Source organism: Chiloscyllium plagiosum, chromosome 41 (genome assembly GCF_004010195.1).
Source record: "Chiloscyllium plagiosum isolate BGI_BamShark_2017 chromosome 41, ASM401019v2, whole genome shotgun sequence".
NCBI lineage: Eukaryota > Metazoa > Chordata > Chondrichthyes > Orectolobiformes > Hemiscylliidae > Chiloscyllium > Chiloscyllium plagiosum.
Window position 1 is genome coordinate 20,304,612 of NC_057750.1, and position 24,137 is coordinate 20,328,748.

At 44.2% G+C, this 24,137-nt stretch overlaps 1 protein-coding gene across 2 annotated transcripts in view; it reads right to left on the minus strand.

Moving 5' to 3' along the window:
• The window catches only part of kansl3 (KAT8 regulatory NSL complex subunit 3), a 79,077-nt gene that overhangs the window by 16,493 nt on the left and 38,447 nt on the right, over nucleotides 1–24,137 (minus strand). Inside the window, exons 11-16 of one of the 2 annotated variants that reach the window (XM_043681073.1) lie at nucleotides 21,613–21,676; nucleotides 21,027–21,224; nucleotides 13,381–13,582; nucleotides 11,667–11,744; nucleotides 2,942–3,130; nucleotides 1,951–2,035 (exon numbers count right to left, since the gene is read on the minus strand). In XM_043681073.1, the coding sequence (XP_043537008.1) occupies nucleotides 1,951–2,035; nucleotides 2,942–3,130; nucleotides 11,667–11,744; nucleotides 13,381–13,582; nucleotides 21,027–21,224; nucleotides 21,613–21,676 (816 nt within the window). The remainder of the gene's footprint in view (nucleotides 1–1,950; nucleotides 2,036–2,941; nucleotides 3,131–11,666; nucleotides 11,745–13,380; nucleotides 13,583–21,026; nucleotides 21,225–21,612; nucleotides 21,677–24,137) is intronic. The other variant, XR_006309887.1, reaches the window with a different exon arrangement.

Consider the following 24,137-nt stretch of genomic DNA (forward strand, 5'->3'; position numbering starts at 1 on the left):
AGACATTCCCAGCCTCATTTCACGCTGCAACTCTACAAAACACTAGTGCGGCCACACTTGGAATATTGTGCACAGTTCTGGTCGCCATATTTCGGGAAGGATGTGGAAGCATTGGTAAAGGAGCAGAGGAGATTTACGAGGACGTTGCCTGGTCTGGAGGGAAGGTCTTATGAGGAAAGGCTAAGAGACTTGGATCTGTTCTCATTGCAAAGAAGAAGGCTAAGAGGGGATTTGACAGAGACATACAAGCTGATCAGAAGATTAGATAGGGTAGACAGTGAAAGTTTTTTTCCTAGGATGATGACCTCAGCTTGTACGAGAGGGCATAACTACAAATTATGGGGTGATAGATTTAAGACAGATGTCAGAGGCAGGTTCTTTACGCAGAGAGTGGCAAGGGCGTGGAATGTCCTGCCTGCCAATGTAGTCAACTCAGCCACATTAAGGAGATTTAAACAATCCTTAGATAAGCACATGGATGATGATGGGATAGTGTAGGGGGACGAGCTGAGAATAGTTCACAGGTCGGTGCAACATCGAGGGCCAAAGGGCCTGTTCTGCGCTGTATTGTTCTATGTTCTACGTCCTATAACACCCGACTCTTTGATTCCTGTTGCAATTTACCAATAGCTTACCGAGGTTTCAAAAACAGTTTTGTAGAAAACATGGCATACACTGACCTCCAAAAGGCATTTGGCAAAGTGCCACAACACAAGTTTGTCAGCAAAGTTAGAGCACTCAAAATAAAAGCTACTAGAGCAACATAGATACAATAGTCTCTGGATCAGTGGTGCTGGAAGAGCACAGCAATTCAGGCAGCATCCGAGGATTGCTGTGCTCTTCCAGCACCACTGATCCAGAATCTGGTTTCCAGCATCTGCAGTCATTGTTTTTACCTCTTTTTACCTTTTTACCTAGATACAATAGTGCTGAGTGACAAGAAACAGACAGCAGTAGTGAATGCTTGCATTTTAGACTGGAGGGAGGGATGCCTTGGAGATTAATGTGGAAAGGACCCATGCCTTTCCTGATATAGTTTAATGATCTAGACCTGGTGTGCAGGGGAACATTTCTGAACAACACAAAACTTATAAGTCTTGTGAACTATAAGCAGGATAGTTCAGAACTTGAAAAGGACATCAACCAGTTAATAGAATGCGAGGACAGGTGGCAAGGGAAATTTCATGGAGAGAACGTGAAGCGAGATACAATCCTATAAAAGAGGGATAATATCAAACAAAGGGTATAACTCTAAACAGGATTACGAGCTGGGCACCTGTGGTGATTTGTGCACGAAAGTGACAGGGGAAGATAAGAAGGAAATTACGATAAATTTGTGTAAACATTGGTTCTGCCTCAACTGGGAGATCAACCATAATTCAAGGAGGTGGTGAAAGGTTTATTTGGAGGTATGGGAGTGGAGGTATGCCCGAAACGTCGATTCTCCTGTTCCTTGGATGCTGCCTGACCTGCTGCGCTTTTCTGGCAACACATTTTCAGCAGTGGAAAACGATGGTCAAAACATTTCCAGGGAGGAAGGATTTCAATTATCTTAACACGAGAGAGCTGGGCATGTTCGCTTGGGCAAGAGATCCGATATTAGTTTTCATAATAATGAGGTGCATAGACAAAGTGCATGGGAGAAATTGTTCCAGGTACTGGGACATAGGTCATATCACAGCCAGGAGGAAAGTGCAGAGAGATTGAACAAGTAATGAATGGACAACTGGCATAGTTTCTGCATTCTCGAGTAGCAACTGCTTTGTACTGAGAGAGCTCAAAGAGAGTCAAAATTCCAAAGTACCTGAACAGCAGCTCCATTCTGATTTCACCACCTTGCACAACCTGTGTCAGTAAAACTGGTCAGTGATAAAACAATTGGCCCAATGCTCTGCCGGTAGATTTCTTGAACAGTATTACACCATGTGAAACATGCGAGACAGCACTCACCTCGGACCTGTGACAGTTCCAGCCGGTTCCTTGCTACTAGATCCTGGCTGGCTCAATGACAACGTTAAAGGTTTTCCTGCCCCACCTGTTAGCGAGGAAAAATAAATCAAATGTCTCGATCAGCTTGAAAGTGCTGAGTCAAGACTCTTCATGGTCAGAGAGCATTGCGGCTTCACTTTGGCTAAATCCCATTCTCTGGTATGCAAACGCAACTGATCCCAGAGCTAGCGTGGAATCATCCCTTGCCCCATTTCCTTCCTGTTGCAGGATTTTCCTCCAAGACCACTCCCTTCAGCTTCTGAAGCCCCAGTTCAGTGACACAACCTCTACCCCACCCTACCAGCATCGCCCTGGACCCAATTCTCTCCATCATCCCTTGTTGGAATATCAGAGCAGCATCTAACCTTCAAAGATCCTGGGAATACAATCTGGGCCCTGGTCCTCAGAAAACATTAGAGCTTTACAAAGGAAAAGAGAAGGTGGACCCACAAAGTAAAATGCTACAGATCATGGAAAAGAACCAGCAAGACCAATTCCTGAGGATGCTCAGCGCTACCGTGAAGCATCTGTATGAAGACTGAGAGACTTAATGGCCAAATCTTGAGAACAGGAACACTATCAGACTGCACCTCTTTCTCTCTTTGTTGCCCTACGCTTATTCCCCGAAATTTCTAGGCCATGCTGAATCCTTGTCATATAGGACAGTCAGGAAAAAGTAAGGCATACCCTTCTGTTATAGCAATTACTGCTCTGATATTCCAAAAGGGATGGAGGAGACTCAGATCCAGGGTGGTGCTGTGGGGAGGGGAGGAAGTTGGGTCACTCAGCCGAGGCTTCAGATTCTGAAGGGAGTGGTCTTGGAGGAAGATCCTGCAACAGAAAGGAAATGGGACAAGGGCTGATTCCACGCTAGCTCTGGGACTAGTTGCTTTTCCTGTTCCTTGAGGCACTGAATCACAGAATGGAGCCCAACAGCAAGCTATCCACTTACCTTCCTTGGCACCTGTGAAAGGCATGGTGGTAGCTGATGGCTCTCCTTGCGAAAGTATGGTCACTTTAATTTTGGCTCTTTTTGCTGGCTTGGAGACCACTTGAGTTGGGCTCGATGGCTGCCGTCTTTTCAGTTGGCTCTTTACGTCCTCCGGCTCTGCCAGCTCTTGCTGCTCCGAGGACAGTGGAACTGAAATTCAGCAAAGTGCAATGTAACCGGTAGAGCAGTGCAGGAAAGGAGCAAGAAAAGTTGCAGTCACTTTAAACTCTAGTCTCATTTCACAAGTCAATGCCAGGCAGCTTCCACCAGGCAGCAGTGGGACAAATGCTTTAGGCTGACACAATATGCAGCACTGGGCAAGTGCCTCATTCTCAGGAAAAGAGATGATTAAATCAAGGCCCCTAATGTTCTCCTGGGTGGATGTTTAAAAATCCCATTTTAGTGAACTGAAAACAAACAAGGAGTTCTCCTTTTTGCCAAGGCTTGATAAGCTCAATGTTGAGAGGTTCTGTGCCCTGGCTGGAAAAAAGTCAAAGTAGCAGTCACAGGGTAGCAAGTTAAGGGGGTCGACTATTTTAATAAGAAGCAATAATTTCCTCACTCAGGAAGTTTCAAAACTTTGGAATTCTCGAACCGAGGCAGCTATAGGTGCTCTGGGGTTGATCATATTCAAGGCTCTGAATCAAGAATTGGAAAACGTTTGAAACAGGCACCATGGGCCAAATAACCTCTTTCTATTCTATAAACTGTATAACTCTAACTTCCAGCTTCCAACATGAGCAGCTGAACAAAAGGCCAGAGATAGGTAACAGAGGGTGGGCTCTGAACTCTTGGAATATGGGAACTGGTTTCGGTGAGATGGAACTCATACAGTTAGAATCACCTCAGCAAAGCCAGTCCAATATCACTCTGTAAAGAGCTGCTCATGCTTTCGGGGAGGTGATGGGAAACTAAAAGTGAATTCACAAGGGAGAGAAGTCAGAAAACCCAGAAGCAAGCTTGGAAGGTCCAGTGCAACTGTGGAAGTCACCAACATACGCAGTGACCGGAGCAGACAATGTCAGTACATTTAAGGGAAACTGGACAACATCTGAGGGAGAAAGGAATACATGGTTAAAATGACAAATTGGAAGGTGACAAGATGGAGGAAGCTTGAGTCCTTGCATCTGAAACTTACCTTAAAGATCATAAACAAGTTGCACTTTGAAAATGCTCTAAGAGCTTGGCTGTGTTAAAAAAACACCCGTTACTCTGAGTGGGGAATCTTCGCATTCTCTAACCAAGAGAACTCTGGACAGCCAGTCTCAAGACAGAAATGCACAGAGCTTTGGTGGATGAAGAAACGGAGGGATTCATAGATCAGGAGGGAAAATGGAATAACGTGTCCAAGTTCAGCCATAATTGTACTGAGTGGAGGAGCAGTTTCAAGGAGCTGTACTCTTGCTCCAATTTCTCAAGTTGCTACATTAAAGTTAAGATCTGTCCTTCTGTACCGACAAGATTCTTTCTGTTCTAGATTAACTTTAAACTTGAGATAAATAAATTTTTCTTAAGCAAAGATATTAAGGGATACTGGCCAAAGGCAGGTACATGGAATTAGGCCACAGATCAATCATTATCTCATTGAATGGCAGATCAGGATCGAGAGGCTAAAAGATATACACCTGATCCTACCGGTGTCCATGGAATAAAATGGTCAGCTTCAATCACTGATATGTACCCAAGTAGATGACCCCAGCTTTAAAGCACAGAGTCTCCATAAGGAAGAGAAACTATTGAGGACTGCAGGCATTCACAGATTCACATGGTCAAACAGTCCAACATTCAGTGCCTACCAGTCACACCCTCAGTTTCTTCCATACTGTGCGTCCATGCATTTAAGCATGTGGATCTTCAGGTTATTCGAAACAGCTGCAAATGTGTACAGACTCATATTGACCTGCACAGGAACTTCCAGATTCTTCGAGGTCACCTTACATGTTTCTGAACTTGAGAGTTCATGTTCCTAATCTACTCAATTTCTGTCATTGCTGGAATCAGGTTAGTCAACTTCTGTTGCACCACGTTGAAGTGCATAATTCCTGGTGGCTGGCGGCAGCATTTCACACAACATTCCACTTGCAGTCACATGATGGCTCAACTCAGTGGAGCGAGGCTTCCTTACCTGTACACTCCAAGCAGCTTGTAATGAAGGCCCACGTACTATTTCATAGAATCCCGACAGTGTAGAAGCAGCGCATTTAGCCCATCAAGTACACCCCAACCCTCTGAAGAAAATGCCATCCAGTGTCATCACGTCGCCGTCCGATCCCTACAACCCCGCATTTCCCATGGCCAATCCACCCAACCTGCACATGTTTGAACTGAGGAAGGAAACAGAAGCACCCAGAGGAAACCTATGCAGACACAGGAAAAATGTGCAAACTCCACATGTGGAGTCATGAATCAGATGTACAGCATGGAAACAGACCCTTCAGCCCAACCTGTCCATGCCGACCAAATATCCTAAATTAATCTAGTCCCATTTGCCAGCACTTGGTCCATATCCCTCTAAACCATTCCTATTCATGTACCCAGCCAGATGCCAGTTAAATGTTGCAATTGTACCAGTCTCTACCACTTCCACTGGTAGCTCATTCCATACACGCACCACCCTGTGTGTAAAAGTTGCCCCTTAGGTCCCTTTTAAATCTTTCCCCTCTCACCCTAAACCTCTGCCCTCCAGTTCTGGACTCACCCACCCCAGGGAAAAGACCTTATCTGTTTACCCTAACCACGCCCCTCTTGATTTTATAAACCTCTGCAAAATTACCCCTCAGCCTCCAATGCTCCATGGAAAACTGCCCTATTCAGCATCTCCAGAAAGCTCAAACCCTCCAACCCTGGGAACATTCTTGCAAGGGTTCAGAAAAGATTTCCAAGTTTCACAACATCCTTCCTACAGGAGTGAGACCAAAATTGCATGCAACATTCCAAAAGTGGCCTAACCAATGTCCTGTACAGCCATAACATGACCTCCCAAATCCTATTCTCAATGCTCTGATTATAAAAAAGGAAAGGGTGCTGTGAGGAAGCAGTGTTAATCAGTGAGCCACCCTGATTCACCCATCTCATTCACTTTCCAAATTGCTTGCTGCACCAACATTTCAAGCTTGTGTTTTTGTACAAGAGACTAAATCCCTCAGAGAAACAATATTTGTATTTCCCCAACAATTAGAACAATATTCAGACTTTCTGTTCTTCCAACCAAATCAAGTTACCTTATTTGAGTTTCTTGTACAAAGACGACATGATATAAATTTAACGTTTTGGTCAAAACATGCAAAGGGATATGAAGAAAAATATTATACTCCACTGGTGTTAACAATCTAGAACCTGCTGCCTGTGAGGACAGTGTAAGTGGAAAATCAATTATGTCAAAAGAAAAGTGGATTAGCACTTGACATAAACAAACTTACAAGATAAGGGGGAAGACAATGGAAGAAAGGAGCTGTCCAGAGAAACCCAACTGGCCTCCTTGTGTGCCTTCATGAAATTGTCCCCACATTATAATACATGTGCAACCTTGCCAATTCACTGCTCCAAATTTATACGCTCAATAAATTCGCAAGATTTACAATGCATTCCATACATCAACAGATATTGTTCTCGATATCATCAGACTCAGTATACAAGAATGCAATCTGTTTCCTGCTTGGCTACAAATTCCACAATAATGAACATCTAAATCGCCAACATTTTGACTGTGCGTAATATGCTGATCATAAGTCTGTAAGTTAGGTTGCTAAACTTAAGGTTCGTTTTCAGATGTTTCGTCACCATATTAGGTAAATCATCATAAGGTGGTTGATGTCATTTCTGGTTTTTTTAAGGGAAGGTAGACAGGATCAAAGTCCGTGTGTTTATTGAAGGAGTTCTAGTTAGAATGTCCTGCTTCTAAGAATTCTCATGCGTGTCTTTGTTTTGCCTGTCCTAGGATGTGTGCATTGTCCCAGTCGAAATGGTGTCCTTCTTTGTCTGTATGTATGGAAACTAGTGATAGTGGGTTTGTCTTTCGATGGCCAGTTGGTGTTCATGTATCCTGGTGGCAAGTTTCCTAATAGTTTATCCGATGTAGTGTTTTTTTTTGTACAGTTCTTGCATTGTATCTTGTAAATGACATTAGTTTTGCTTGACAACAATGCCTCACAGTTCCTTTGTCCAGATCATTAATATATAATCCTAATTCGCTGAATATCCTGGAGCAGCAGCCTTATCTCCATTTGTTGGACATTCGCTTAACTCCTGTTATTTTTTCCATTTTGATTTCTTTTAAACTGACAACCATGGCATGCATACACGCATTCACACACACACACACACACGTTAAAACAGCTTTTGACACCAAGACATGTTCATAAATATTTGGGCAGATGAAGGCTTTCTCAAAAAGGCATGATGCAAGAAATATCCTTTAAGATAGGAAAGGAAGGCATATTTGTGCAGAAAGGGAAAAAATTACACAGCTTCAGCCATCAAAAAGCAAAAATTAAACTCAGAGTTGCACAAGAAGTTGGAATGAGTGGAGTACAAATAGTACAGTTTTAGGGCAGCAGATGACAAAAATTAGAGTGTCAAAGCCACAGAGGAACTGAAAATAATAATGAAGTTTTAAAACCGAAGCGCTGCTTAACTGATAGTCAATGCAGATCGTCAGCTAGCAAAAAGGTGAAAGATGACTGGGATTCAATGCAAAGTGGGATACCAGCACGTCATTTTTGGATGTTTTCACGTCAGAGTTGGGATGCTGGGCAGTTAACAAGGAATTGGGAGTAAACAAGCCAAGAGAAGACACGGATGTCAGTTTTAGCAGCAGATGGGAAGAATAACAGGAAGGCAGAGTATTGGGTCAATGGAAAAATTCTTGGTCGTGTGAATGTGCAGAGGGATCTTGAAGTCCATGTACATAGATCCCTGAAAGTTGCCACTAAGGTTGATAGTGCTGTTAAGGAGGCATATGACACATTACATTTCATTGGTAGAGGGATTGAGTTCCACAGCTGCAATGTCATGCTGCAACTATGCAAAACACTAGTACGGCCACACTTGGAATATTGTGCACAGTTCTGGTCGCCATATTTCGGGAAGGACGTGGAAGCATTGGAAAAGGTGCAGAGGAGATTTACCAGGATGTTATCTGGTCTGGAGGGAAGGTCTTATGAAGAAAGGCTGAGAGACTTGGGTCTGTTCTCATTGGAAAGAAGGCGGCTAAGAGGGGATTTGATACAGACATACAAGCTGATCAGAGGATTAGATAGAGTAGACAATGAAAGTCTTTTTCCTTGGATGATGACATCAGCTTGTACGAGGGGGCATAATGACAAATTGAGGGGTAATAGATTTAAGACAGATGCCAGAGGCAGGTTCTTTACGCAGAGAGTGGTAAGAGAGTACCAGCCAATGTATTTAACTTGGCCACGTTAGGGAGATTTAAACAATCCTTGGATAAGCACATGGACGATGATGGGATAGTGTAGGGGAATGAGCTTAGAATGATTCACAGTTCGGCGCAACATCGAGGGCCAAAGGGCCTGTTCTGTGCTGTATCGTTCTATGCTTAAAAACGTGTTGCTCGAAAAGCGCAGCAGGTCAGGCAGCATCAAAGAAACAGGAGAATTTATGTTTCGGGCATAAGCCCTTCTTCAGGAAACTGAAGAAGCCTTCCTGAAGAAGGGCTTATGCCCGAAATGTCGATTTTCCTGTTCCTTTGATGCTGCCTGACCTACTGCGCTTTTCCAGCAACACATTTTTAAGCTCTGATCTCCAGCATCTGCAGTCCTCACTTTCTCCCTGTATTGTTCTGTGTTCTATTAAACGCACAGGTAGAGGTAGAACTGGGATATGTTCCCTGAATCGAATCTTGGTGACCTTACACTGCTGTCTCATCATTTGTGACAATGCTTGAGAACACTCTCAATCAATCTCAGATGGGTGCTTGGGAGAACATTACAGACGATGGCTGGGGGGAGGAGTTTACACAGGAATCATAAGTCCATAAGATACAGGAGCAAAATTAGGACATTCGGCCCACTGAGTCTATTCTGACATTGTTGTTTCTCTCTCCCCCATTTTCTTGCCTTCTCCCTGGAACCTCTGATCTATCAATCAAGAATCTCTCTGTTTTGACTACATTCAGTGGCTTGGCCTCCACAAACTTCCATGGCAATGAGTGGCACGGATGAACCATCCCCTGGCTGAAGCAATTCCACAACTCAGTTTTATGGGTCATCACTTCACTCTGAAGCCATACCCTCATGTCCTAGTCTCTTGTATTACATTTTCTCCATGTCCACTCTATCCAGGTCTCTCAGTTCTCTTTAAATGCGATCCACCACATCCTTCTAAATTCTATGAAGTACAGATTCAGAGTCTTCAACCACTCCTCAAATGATCAGCCCTTCATCCCTGCGATCATTCTTGTAATCAATGATTCCTGTGATCATTCTACGGACCCCCTCCAAGGTCAGCACATCCTTCCTTAGATAAAGGGACCAAAACTGCTCAGATTATTCCTAATCCGATCTGACCAGAATCTTACACGCTTCTGCTCTTGAATCCCAGTCCTTTTGAAATAAATGCTGATATTAAAATTGCATTCCTGTCAACTGAACATACATGTTAACTTGAAGAGAAACCTGAACGAAGACTAAGTCCCTTTATGCTTCAGATTCTCAAAGCCTTTCCCCATTTCGAAAAAAAAGGCTACTCTTCCATGCTTCCAACCACAGTACATAACCTCACACTCTCCTAAATTGTATTCCATGTGCCACTTCTTTGCTCACTCTCCTCACCTGTCAAGTTTTTCTTCAGTCTCCCTGTCTCCTCAACTCTACCTGTCCCTCTCAGCTTTGTGTCATCTGCAAACTTTGCAATGTTGCCCTCAGTTCCTTCATCCAGATCACTAATAATGTGAATTATTGACAACACTGACCTATGTGGAGCTCCACGAGTCACATGGCTGCCAATCTGAGGAAGACTCCGTGACCCCTACGCTGTCCTATCTGCCAGTCAGCCAATCCTGTATCCACACGAGTATCTTGCCCATAACACCATGGGCTCGTATCATATTTGGCAGCCTCCTGTGCAGCTCCTTCTCAAAAGCCAAATGGATCACACCCACTGGCTTGCTTTTGTATCACTTGTTCGATACCTACGCAAAGAATTCCAGCAAATTTGTCAGACATGCCCTCCCCTTGAAGCCATACGGTCTCAGCCCGATTTTACCTAACACTTCCAAGTATTCTGCAATCTCACCCCTTATAATGGACTCAAAAATCTTACCAACAACTGAGGTCAGGCCAATCTGCCTACTATTTCCCATCTTCTGCCTCCGACCCTTTTCAAACATGGGTATTACATTAGGCATTTTCCAGTTCTCAGAGACCCTCCATGACTGAAAGATCACTGCCAGTGCCTCGACAATCTCATCTATCTCCTTCAGAACCCTGGGGTGATGCCCATCTTGTCCAGGTGATCTGCCTACCTTCAGACCTTTCAGCTTCCCCAGCACCTTCTCTTTTGTCATGGCCACAACACTCACCTCTGCCCCGACTCTCTCGAAGTTCTGTTACGTTGCTGGTGTCTTCCACTGTGAACGCTGATGCAAGGTATCCATTCAGTTCCTGCACTATTTCTTGGTTCACATTACAACATCGCCAGCCTCATTTTCCAGTGGTCCAATGTTGACTTTCAACTTGCTCTTACTTTTTATCTGGAAAAGCTCTTGCAATCTTCTTTTATATTGCTCGCTACCTTCATATTTCATCCTTTCACCCCTTATAGCTTTTTGTGGTTGTCCTCATCTGGTTTTTAACAGCCTCCAATCCTCTGGCTTCCCATAAATCTTCACCACATTCTAACTTTTCTTTCTTTTAATTTCATACTATCCCTGACTTTCAGCTATGGTTGTCTTGTACTCCCTTTAGCACGTTTCTTCTGCCTTGGGATGAATTTCTGCTGTGCCTCCCAAATTCCCCCCCCCCCCCCGCCAGATATTTCACCCTTGCTGCTCCACCTTCTCCCCTGTTAGGCTCCCCTTCCAATCAACTCTGGCCAGCTCCTCCCTCATCACTTTGTAGTTACCTTCACTCAACTGTAATCCCATAACATCTGACTCCAGCTTCCATATCTCAAACAGCAGGCTGAATTTTATCATATTATAATCACTGACCCCCTAGGTGTTCCCTCACCTTCATTAAGTCTGCCTCATTACACAATAAGGTAAGATCGAAGACCAACGGGTTCACTCTTTCTAGCATTTACATGTAGTTGGATGAAACTGCTGTTTACCAATGAGAACCTCAGGCAAGTAGTCTGGAGGTGCCAGTGTTGGATTGAGATGGACAAAACTAAAAAAATCACACAATGCTGCCTTGACAATTTCAAGACAGTGCAGAGGTTGGGGGGGGGGGAGCAGGGAGGTGGTCAGGAATGGTGGTGGTGGGTTCAAAGCAGTGTTCCGTGAGTCCGCATACAGAAACTGGAGTTCTCTGTCAAATCCAGCAAGTTCTCTGCTAAATTGACTTTTTCTTTCTGCAACAATGAAAATCAATGCTGCCAAATTCCAGTTCCAGCAACAAGCAAATTGTGTCGATTGAATGTGCGACACGCAACTGATGCATGGGATTCAGAATCAGTGTGTCAAGTCCTGATTTGAGCTAGGGTGCCCGAGAGGAGGCAGACTTACCAAAGACACAGGAGGAGCTGGCTGGAGTCAAATTCTTCCTCACCAGCATGTTTTGTTTCAGAAAAGCAGCAAACTGAGCTGGAATCAATCATAGGACAATTAGCAAACCACAACATCTCTAGTCCCATCTGTAAGAGTCTCAGAAATGCAAACTGATTGTTTCAAAGTTAAATTGGAGATCCAACAGACAGTAGACTGTCCAGACCAGGGACAATATTGCTGCTCAGTGGTTGGTACAGCAAAGGAACCATACAGCAAAGTTAGAAGCAAAAACGTGGGATGAGATTACAGACAGGCTGCAAAGGAATAGCGACAGCTCAACAAAGTGGTCAGCAACAAGGCAGGTGGAATACGATGCTTCAAAATATGAAGTTATCCATTTCAGAAAGGAAAACAGAAAAATCATTGCTTCATCTCCCCATGGGATGCGACTGGAAACTGACATTCAGCAAGATCTTTGTTCACAAATCACAGAACATCAACATGCAAGGTACAGCAAGCAAGTTGGATAGCAAATGATACATTCATCTTTACTGCAAAAGGATTGGAATGCAAGAATGAAGTCATCTCACTGCAATTATATAGGGATTTGGAGAGCCTACATGTTTGGCCTCTTCAATGAGTTGCTTTGGAAGGGGTGCAACAACGGTTCACTAGGTTGATTTCCCACAGTGCACAAATTATCTTGGAGGAGAGAGTGAGTAAAGTAGGAATATTGTTCCCCAGAAATTCAAAGAATCAGAGATGATCTCTTTGAAAGACATGAAGTTCTTAAGTTGCTTGACAGGACTCAGAGGTTGTGTCCCACACAGCTGGGGACTCCAGAAATGGAGTTCATGTTCTCAGAATAAGGGGTTGATAATTTAGGACTGAGACAGCAACAAATCACTGAATGGATTGAGGACCTTTCAGATTCTTGATAGTGTCAGGTGCTCAGAAATTACAAATATTCAAAACAGAGAAGGATAGGTGTTTGGACATTTCAAGAATTAGGATAAACATGGGTCAGGTCAGAAGGTGAAGCTTAGGTCAAACAACGAAACATTGAAAACAGGAGAAACATTAGGCTTTGATCCTTCAGGCCTGCTCCGCCATTCCATATGATCAAGGCTAACTATGACTTCATTGAAAGATGAAGTTGGTGCAGCGGGCTAAATAGTCTGCTCCTACTCCTAATTCCATACATTTCTTCCACTTGAAGGCTATTTAGCTCAGCAGGTCTCCACTAGATCTGTGCAAGAATTACCCAAATAAATCCAAACAATTCCTCTGAACCTGTAGGTCCGCCAGCTTTTCCCATTCATGTACTTTGCTCATTCTCTTTTTAAAAATCCTATCACTGAAGTTATTTCCTCTGTTTTTTGAGGCAACGACTTTCAAGGGGTCATGTTCACTTGTTGCATGAAAACAATCCTCAGGACCAAAATTCTCAATGGAGCAAGAGTGTCTCAGGAAGTGAGATATATTTCCAACTTGGCCTTAGTATACATTCAAGAAATCTGGGAACAGATGCCATGATGGTGTGTGGCACAGAGAGTTACACTGTGACACATTATGGACAGCCGTTACTGAAACAATGCATGCAGAGTTCAGTAACAGAGCTCCAACCCTCAGGCACACGAGGCTGCACATTCTCTCTGGAAATCCTCAGAATGTCATCAACCAACAGTTGATGCAATTGCTGCAATGCATGCCATGAAAGGGGTTGAGTTACCTTGAGCTTGTTTCTGAGTCAACACCGTGCCAGTCCGCTGCATGTGTTGTTTGAGGATCTGGGTGAACTGAGCAGAAAGGCTGGGTGACTGGCTTGCAGCAGTGGCAGTAGCTGTGATCAGGCTGGCCTTCTGGGCAGGCGACAAGGTGGAGCTCTTTGTCTTTGGACTGGAATTGGGACTGCTTGACACGCTGGAGGTGCCCTGTGAAAAAGAGGCATTGCATAAGAACATGTGAATAGATGCCATCCAGTCCATTAAGTCTGCTCCACTATTTCATATGATCACAAACGATCTGGACTTCAGCTCTGCATTCCTGTCTGTTTTTCATCATCCTAAGCCATCTTTGAGCCTGACTTCCTGCTAAGTTTAATTTCCCAAATGAAAGTATTTTATTTGATAAGTTGGAAATATCTCCAAACTGTATCCTCCAGAATACCTCTATTTAACAATATACAATGTATCCATCAAGGCTTCAGTCTGTGAGCAGAAACCACTCATATTCCCTTCTCTTTCTCATACTGCTCCTTGTAAATTATTGCATCAGGAGGGAGTTTGTGATATAGTTCATCCTGGATCTCATTGAAGAGAAAGACTTGTAGCGGAATGAACACTTCTGAGATATATTCACTGGCCTGAAGTAGGAATTGAGGCTTTCAATTTCGAGCAGCAATTCCACTATAACAACAGGAGGTAGTAAACAAATAATGCATATGTCAGAGTCTTGGCTCGGAGACTGGAGAAGAACTTCTCTGCTCCATTTTAAGTTAGTGCCATGGTAACCTCTACATATTTCTGAAATAACCTGTTCAGACATGTTATGACACACCTCTGGGGCAAGTGGATCTTGAATCCAGGACCCCTGCCTCAGAGATAGGGACACTACCACTGTGCCAAAAGAATCCTCCTTGTGAACTTCTATACACAGCAGAGAGAGCAAAGAGGGCATTAGTTAAACTTGGTACCTAAATATAGCACTTACGTCAGTGCAGCATCCTACCTTCTGAGAGAGGACCCTTTTATCCCATAACCAACTAACAAGGCCTCAGTTTAAAAATTATCTGAGCCCCCCATTCATTTCAACAGTCTCTCAGTACTAACCCTGACAGTGCGGCGCTCCCTCAGCACCGACCCTCTGACAACGTGGCGCTCCCTCAGCACTGGCTCTCCGATAGTGCAGGGTTAGGATTCTTTTGTGATTGCTCCACAGATTGGTCACAGCAGCACAAAGGCTCCAGAATTAAAATTCTAGCTTCCAGAGAACAACAACTGCATGCCCTGAAGGAACTGCCCAAAGCCTTCATTAAAGTGGTAGCTTTCAGGAAGCACTATCAAGGGGGCAAGCTGGTAGAAAAAAATCGCATGAGGCATTTCGAAAGCTGAGGGAGCTGGAGGCACAGCCATTATCTGTGGAACAATTTTCACTGAGCAAAAGGAAGCATTTGGCACATCACTCTGCACTTATCCTTAGCAGCCTTCCAAGCAAGCATTTTGACTTAATGCCATTCTCCCACCCTTTTGCTATCATCCTGCACATTATTTCTATTTAAATAACCATCCAGCACCCTCTTGAATGTCTTGCATGAATCTATCCCCATCACAGAGCCAGGGAGCACATTCCAAACCTGAACTACACAATGCATGGAACAGTTTCTTCTGATATCACTTTCGTTTCTTCCTAAATCACTTCAAATCAGTGTGCTCTCATTGCCAATTTGTTTAAGGCTGGGATTAGATGCTGTCTGTATATTGTGTGCAGATCTTTTGAAAACCTCTGGCAAACCTTGGCTTAGTCGTCATCTCTCCAAGGAGAACAGCTCCAACTTCTCCAATCTTTCTTCAGAACCGAATTTCCTAATGTCTGTAACTGCTTTCATAAAGGGAAGTCAGTTCGCTCAGACCTCCAGTTTGCAATGCAGTGTGATGCTAACAGTATGGGTTCAATTCCTGCACTGCCTGAGTTACAATGAAGCATACTCCTTCGCAACCTTTCCCCTCACCACAGTCATGGTGACCTTCAGGTTAAACCATCATCAGTTGTCTTCCTCTAATGAGAGAGCAGCCTTAGGGTCCAGCAGGACAATGACTTCACTTTTAGCTGTTCTCACTAACCTCTTCCGCAGTGTATCTAATGCATTCACATATTCCTGGAATGATGAAAATTCAGATTGCATTCAGGGTCAGAACTGGAAGAATGATGAGATCTCAAAGTTGCCAGAATGCTCAAGATTGTCAAGTCAGGAAGGGTTCTTTACATTGAAATGGAAGCCAGTGCAGGTCAGTGATCATAGAGGTAATGGATAATTGGGAAGACAATGCAGCAAACAATGCTTTACAAAAGCTTGGATTTCTGTACAGTGAAACAAGTTATTCTGGAAAGGAGGGATTAACGAGTTCTTGGTATGAAATTACTGCAAAGAAGTTAAACACGAGACTTCTTTTAATTAACTTGTGGGTATATGGACATTGCTGGCTGGCCATCATTTTATTGTCAGTCCTCAGTTGTAGTGAGCTGCTGCCTTGAACTGGTGCAGTCTACCTGCTGTGGGTTGACTCAATGTCCTCAGGGAGGGAATTTCTGGATTTTGACCAAGCGACAGTGGGGGGATTGGAGGGGAATTTGCAGGAGGTGTGACCCCATGCATCCGCTGTCCTTGTCCGTCTGGATGGAAATTGTTGTGAGCTTGGAAGGTGCTGTGTGAAGAACTCTGGTGAATTTCTGCAGTGCATCTTGTAGGTAGTACACACTGCTGCCAGTGAGTGTCAGTGGTGGATGGTGTTGACATTCTCAAGTGTTGCTGGAGCTGAATCCAATCAGGCAAATGGGTAGAATTTCATCACACTCCTGACTTGTGCCTTGCAGATAGTGGGCAAAAGTGAGGACAGCAGATGCTGAAGATCAGAGTTTAGATCAGAGTGGTGCTGCAAAAGCACAGCAGGTCAGGCAGCATCCGAGGAGAAGGAAAATCGACGTTTCGGGCAAAAGCCCTTCATCATTTCTTGCAGATAGTGGACAGGCGTCGGGGATCAAGAGGTGATATCCTCGCTGTGGTATTGCCAGCCTTTGACCTGCTCTTCGACCATAAGACATAGGAGCAGAAATTAGGCCCTCAGTCCATCGAGTCTGTTCTGCCCCATTCAATCATGGCTGACAAGTTTCTCACACCCCATTCTCCCTATGATCTCTGATCCCACTAATACTCAAGAATCTATCTACTTCCATCTTAAATATACTCAATGACCTGACCTCCACAACCTTCTGTGGCAATGAATTCCATTGATTCACCACCCTATGGCTGAAGAAGTTTCTCCTTTTCTTCATTCTAAAAGGCTGTGCCCTCAGGACCTAGTTTCTCCTACCAATGGAAACATCTTCCCAACATCCACACTGTCTGATCCATTCAATGTTCTGTAAATTTCAGTTATATCCCCTCTCATTCTTCGAAACCCCATTGAGTATAAACCCAGAGTCCTCAAATGTAACTCAGACATTAAGCTTTTCATTTCTGGGACTATTCACGTGAACCTCCTCAGAACATCCTCCCTGAGATACAGGGTCCAAAACTGCACACAATACTCCAAAATTGTCTGACCAGAGCCTTATAGAACGTCATAAGTACATTCCTGCTATTATATTCAGGTCCACTCAAAATAAATGCATTAGTGCAATCGCCTTCTTAACGACTGACTCAACCTGCAGGTTTAGCCTGAGAGACTCCTGAACTAGAACTCCCAAGTCACTTAGCACTTCAGACTTCTGAATTTTTTTCCCCATTTAGAAAATAGCCCATGCCTCTACCCTTCCTACCCAAGTGCATGATCTCACACTTTCCCACATTGTACTCCATCTGCCACTTGTTTGCTGACTCTCCTAACCTGCCCAATTCCTTCTGTAGCCTCCCCTGCTCCTCAATGCTACCTGTTCCTCTACCTATCTTTGTATCATCTGCAAACTTAGCCAGAATGCCTTCAGTTCCTTCATCGAGATTGATAATGCATAAAGTGAAAAGTTGTAGTTCCAACACTGAGCCTTGTGGAACACCACTGGTCATCGGCAGCCATCGTGAGAAGGACCCTCGTGTGTCCACTCTCTGCTTTCTGCCTAGACAATCAAGCTTCTATTCATACCAGTACCTTGCCTCTGACACCATAGGGCTTTATCTTATTTCGTAGCCTCCTGTGCAGGACCTTGCTAAAGGCCTTCTGGAAGTCCAGGTAGATAACAATCATTGGCATTCCTTGGTCTAACTTGCTCATTATTTCCTCAAAGAATTCTAACAGATTTGTCATACATGACCGCCCTTGATGAAACCATGCTGACTTGGCCTTATTTTACAATACACTTCCAAGTATTCAGAAATCTCATCCTTCACAATGGAGTCCAGGATGGTACCCACGACCAAGGTCAGGCTAATTGGTCTGTAATTTTCCATCATTTGCCTTACTCCCTTTTTAAACAGAGGGGCCACGTTAGCGATTTCCCAGCCCTCTGGGACCCTCCCTGATTCTAGTGATTCCTGAAAGATCACCACTAACGCTTCCACTACCTCTTCAGCTACTTAGAACTCTAGGGTGCAGTCCATCTAGTCCTGGTGATTTATCTACCTTCAAGCCATTCAGTTTCACTAGCACCTTCTCCTTGGTGATTGCAACTGTACGCACCTCTGGCCCCTCCCTCTTGAATTTTTGGGCAAATACTCATGAAGACTAACACAAAGTAATTATTCAGTTCCTCAGCCATTTCCATGTTCCCCACTACTATCTCTCCAGCGCCATTTTCCAGCGGCCCAATATCCACTTTTGCCTCTCTTCTGCCCTTTATATATCTAATGAAACTCTTGCAGTCTTCCTTTACATTACTGGCTAGCTTACCATCACTTTTAATCTTCTCTCTCATTTTTTTTTGTTGCCCTCTGTTGGTCTTTGTAAGCTTCCCAATCCTCTGCCCTTTGCCACATTATACGCTTTCTTTTTTGGTTTTGTACTGTCGCTGATTTCCCGATTCAGCCACGGTTGCCTCATCTTCCCTGTACCATGAATCTTTTTTTCTCAGGATGGACCTCTGCTGTGTCTCCGGAATTACTCTCAAACTCCTGGCATTGCTTTTCACGGTCTTTCCTGCTGGACCCCTCTCCCAGTCAATTCTGCCCAGCTCCTCCCTCATGTCTCTGTAGTTGCTTTTAATCAGCTGTAATACCATTGCATCCGATTCCACCTTCATCTTCTCAAATTGCAGAGTAAATTCTATCAAATTATGATCACTGCCTCCTCAGGCTTCCTTCACCTTACGCTCCCTTATCAAAGTGTGCCACATTGCACAACACTAAATCCAATATTGCATGTTCCCTACTGGGCTCCACCACAAGCTGCTCCAAAAAGCCATCTCATAGACATTCCACAAATCCCTTTTCTTGCCCACCTTGCTTTCCCAGTCCACCTGCATATTGAAATCCCCAGGATCACTATAACTTTGCCTTTCCTACATATCTTTTCTATCTCCTGGTGTATGTCCCAGTTCCTGACTACTATTGAGGCCTGTACATAACTCCAACTACATTTTTATTTTTACCTTGCTGTTCCTCAATTCTACCCACACCTACTTCATTTCTTACTATTGATTTAATTTCCTTTCTTACTAATAAGGAAACCTCACCTCCTCTGCCCACCTGCCTGTCTCTGTGAGAGCATATATATCCGTGAATATTCAGCTCCCAACCCTGATCCCCCTGCAGCCACGTCTCCGTGATGTCCACCATGTCATATTGTCAATTTCGATCTACGCCACAAGCTCATTTACCTTATTTCTTATACTGCATGCATTCAGATATAACACCTTCAGTCCTATATTAACCTTCCCTCTTCTCATTGCCATTTGTTTATCCGGTGTGCTTGAAGTCTGTGCATTGATGTAAACAGTCCGGTTGAGTTTCTGATCAATGGTAACTTCAAGGCTGTTGATAGTGGAGCATTTAGTGATGACAACACTATTGAATGTCAAGGGATGTTGATTAGATTGTCTCTTACGAGTGATGGTCATTGCATGGCATTTGTGTGGCATGAATTTTACTTGATACTGGTCAGCTCAAGCCTGGATATTGTCCAGATCTTGTTTTCATTTGAACATGGATGGCTTCAGTACCAGAGGCGTCACCAATGATGCTGAACATTGTGCAATCATCAGTGAACATCCCCACTTCTGATGATGGAGGGAAGGTCATTGATGAGGCAGCTGAAGGTGGCTATGCCCAGGTGACTCCCCAGAGGAACTCCTGCAGACATGTCCTGGAGCTGAGATAACTGATCTCCAACAACGACAATCATCTTATGTGGCAGCTCTGACTGAAGCCACTGAAGAGTTTGCCTCCTGATACCAATTGTGCTGGGCTCCCTGATACTACAATCAAATGCAGCCTTGATGACAAGGGCTATCACTCTAATCTCGCCTGATATGGTTTTAGATTGGCAACATCCAAAAGCCAATGTACTAAATCGCACATGTCCACTATTTGGCCCCTCATGCCTGTTCACAGTTCAGATAGATCACTGTTAACCTGTTTGTTTCAAATGCCACATTTCTATCTGTCCCTCTTATTCTTTGCCTTTCCAGTTGGCAACAATCTACCTTTGCCATAACTATAATGAACGACTCCCTTACATTGTCTTCTGTAGCAGACTTCTAAAGTAGGAAAACCCTCAGAGGTAACAAAACCTAATGATGTCTTGAAAATATCCTTTTGTTGTCTGCACAAATACTTTCCTATGTCTCTGTCTGTAAACTCAGCTGCCATATCTTCCCTTCCCTTGTCCCAGTCATCGTTGTAAACTGTGAAATGTTGCGACGCCTGCAGGAGTTCACTCATGGAATGTGGCGGATCATCTTATGAGGAAAGGTTCAACAGACGACGTTTGTATCCACTTGAGTTTAGAAGAGTCAGATGTAACTTGATTGAACTGTACAAAATCCTGAGGGGTCCTGACAAGTTGGATGTGAAGTAAATGTTTCCTATTCTGGGAGAATCAAGAACAAGGGATCGCTCTTTAAAAACAAGATTTAATGGCAGCTCAAGCTCGAGTGTCTGAGTGACCTCTTCTTCCTTGTTGCTGTGGTCATATGCAATAAAAAGGGAATCAGATACAAGGTACAGTGGATCTAAGCAGATAACACAGACACAGGTCTCCTATTAAAGAACCAGGGAGAATTCTTCAATAACAGCACAGGACCACGAAACCGCTGGTACAAGACAACGTAAGTTGCAAGTCAGGCAAGCAAGGGAAGGAGAGGAAAAAGACTAATGCTGCAAAGCTACCAGCAAAGGTTGAGAAACTGTGGAATTTGAACATGGTCTGAACACACCAAGTTATCTTCTGTGATTGGAGAAAGTGAACATTCATGTAGCAAGTACCAAGAGATAGTGATCAGAATTCATACCATATATACACACCACACCCCCAACCCACGTAACTTCGCCATAATGATGATTTACAGTGGAATTTATTTTCTCGCTGAATGATAATTGGTCTGTCAATTAATGTTTGAATTATATCAAATCTGGCTTGTTGGTACAGTTTCTTCCCAGTGTCAGGTGGAAACGGTGTTTAATTCCAGGTTATTTGTCTCTATGGGAATATTAATAATTCAGTCATTCACCTCAGAACCAGAAGGAGAAGCTGGCACTCGACTAAAAGGAGATGTGGGACGGCTACTTCTCTCTGGAAGCTCAAAGGCCAGGTCCCTCCGAGCATCCCGACAGCGTCTCTTCTTGTCTGCATCCACATCTTTGACGTCAGTCCCCAACTGTGCTTCATTCTTGGTTAGAACACCAGTCAGAAAATCACCAATTTCATCCTGAGGTTAAAAGATCCACAAAATGCAATTAATAACTTCCCATTATGTACAGGTCTGCAGAACAAGCTGGCAAGGAGATGTGAAAAGGTGGAAGCTGAATGGCTTTCTTTTGTCATAATGTCAGAGGCTGCATTAAAACAATACTGTGTGGAGCAGGGGAATCTGAGTGAGAGAGAGCCCAAGTCAAAGCACACAGTGTCTGGTGAGAGCGTGCACAAGAATGAGAGTGCATATAATTGTTTGTGAATGAATGCCTGAGTTTGGGTGTGAAACTGTGTGTGTAGAGATACTTTGGAGTGACAGTGAGGGGTGTTCAAATGTATGTGATGGACAGCGTGAGAAAGGAGTGCTCTTGAATACCTTGACGTGAGAAACACAGAAAGAGTACCTGTATACATCTGTCCACCATGCTCTGCGTCAGACCCTCCATCTTCTTCTTTGCTTTATTAATCCTATAATGAAAAACATGGATGTTTTTGTACACAGTCCACATTTACCTTCTAGGTTTCCCCTTCAATCCCATCAACCCGCCTTGTCACAGGCTTCTCTTCAGCTGTTTCCCCTTTAGACCTTTCCTGCTTGTGTGGGATTCATCATAACAAGAGTATTCAGACATCAAATTTCACTTCCCTGGCTCAAAGGGAGTGATCTGAGAAAGTCAAGGCGAGCAAGACTCCAGTTTGTCGAGAACAAAGAATCAGCAAACAGACCGACTCATAGTACTGTGACACACCCTCAGAACTAACCCTCGGACAGTGCAGCACTTTCTCTGGACTGACTGTCGGACAACGCGACATTACCTCATTACTGACTCTTGCTCAGTGCAGCACTCCCTCAGTACTGACCCTTCTGCAGTGCAGCTCTTGCTCGGTACTAACCCTCTGACAGTGCAGCAAGCCCTTAGTACCGACCCTCTGACAGTGTGGCACTCCCCTTAACCTCCTGCAATGCAGGGAAAAACACACTTGATCTCACTGGAACAATCTGCCAGCTGCAGATGCGCCCGTTTGTGACAACATCCATAACAGTGACCACCATGCAGGCCTTGTGGAGATGGAAGTTCTCCTCTCATGTTGAGAATGCACTTCATCATGCTAAGGAGGACAGACTTCGAATAGATGCAGCAGCTCAAGACTGGACATCTATGAGGTGGTCTAGACCATCAAAAGCCACAGAACTGAACTCCAGCACAATCTGCAAACTCATGGCCTGGCATATCTCCCATTCAACCATAATCATCAGCCAGGAGATCAATCCTGCTTCAATGGAGAGTGCAGGAGGCACATCCAGAGCAGCATGACGCATACTTAAAAATGAAGTGTCAAACTGGTGGAGCTATCAAACACAAGTGCTCGCATGCCAAACAGCACAAGTAGCAATGACAGGCAGAGTGAAGCAATTCCACAACCAGATCAGTTCAAAACTGGTCATGAATGGTGGTGGACAATGAAACAACTCACTGAGGCTGGCAGCTCCATCAATTCTCAAATGATGAAAGAGCACAACATATCAGTACAAAATATAAGACCGAAGCATTCACAGCAATCTTCAGCCAGAAGTTCCAGTGATGATCCATCTCAGCTTCACAGGTATTCAGTCAATTTCGTTCACTCCATGTGATATCAAGAAACGGTTGGAGGCACTGGATACTGCAAAGGCTTTGGGGCCTAACAACATTCTGGCAATGGCACTGAAGACTTGTAGTTCACCCAGCCAAGCTGCAGTTACAACAATGGCACCTCCCCAAAAATGTGAAAAATTGCCCAGGATATGTCCAATGCACAAAAAGAACAAATCCAAACTGGCCAATTACTGCCCGTCAGTCCACTCTCCATCATTAGTAGAGGGACGGAAGGGGTCATCAACAGTGCTATTAAGCAGCATTTGCTCAACAATAAGCTGTTATTAAGCTCAGATTGGGTTCTGCCAGGGCCATTTAGGCTGTGACCTCATTACATCCTTTGTTCAAGGCATGGACGAAAGTGCTGAATTCCAAAGGTGAAGAGAGATCGACAGCCCTTGACATCAAGGCTGCATTCAGAGCGTGACATCAAGGAACGCTTGCAAAATGGAGTCAATGGGAATCATTGGTGGGAGTCGTACCTGTAACATGTGACGATGGCCGTGATTATTGGAGGTCAATCATCTCAGATTCAGGACATCTTTGCACATGTTCCTCAGCGGAGTGTCCCCAACCCAACTATCTTCAGCTGCTTCATCAACGATCTTCCCTCCATCATAAGGTCAGAAGTGGGGATGCTCGACAATGACTGCACAATGTTCAGCACCATTTGTGATTCCTCAAGATACTGAAGCAGTCCATGTTTAAATGCAATAAGATATGGACAATATTCAGCTTTGGGCTGACAAGTAGCAAATGACATTCACGTTGTACAAGTGCCAAGATTGACCATCTCCAGTAAGAAACCATGTAACCACCACCCCTTCATAGTCAACATCCAAACACCCCTTCATAGTCAACAACCAACAACCAGACACTTAACTGGGGGCTACAAGAGCAAGTCAGAGTAACTCACCTCCTGACTCCCAGGGCTTGTCCACCACCTATAAGACACATGCCAGGAGCACAGCTCCAATAACACTCAAGAAGCTTGGCACCATTCAGGACAAGATAGACAGGCAGGAGGCTGAAAGAACACAGCAGTAGATGTGATCTACATGGACTTCATTAAGGTGTTCGACAAGGTTCCCATGGGAGACTGATTAGCAAGGTTAGATCTCACGGAATACAGGGAGAACTAGCCATTTGAATACAGAACTGGCTCAAAGGCAGAAGACAGAGGGTGGTGGTGGAAGGTTGTTTTTCGGACTGGAGGCCTATGACCAGTGGAGTGCCACAAGGATCGATGCTGCCTTCGCTACTTTACGTCAATTATATAAATGATTTGGTTG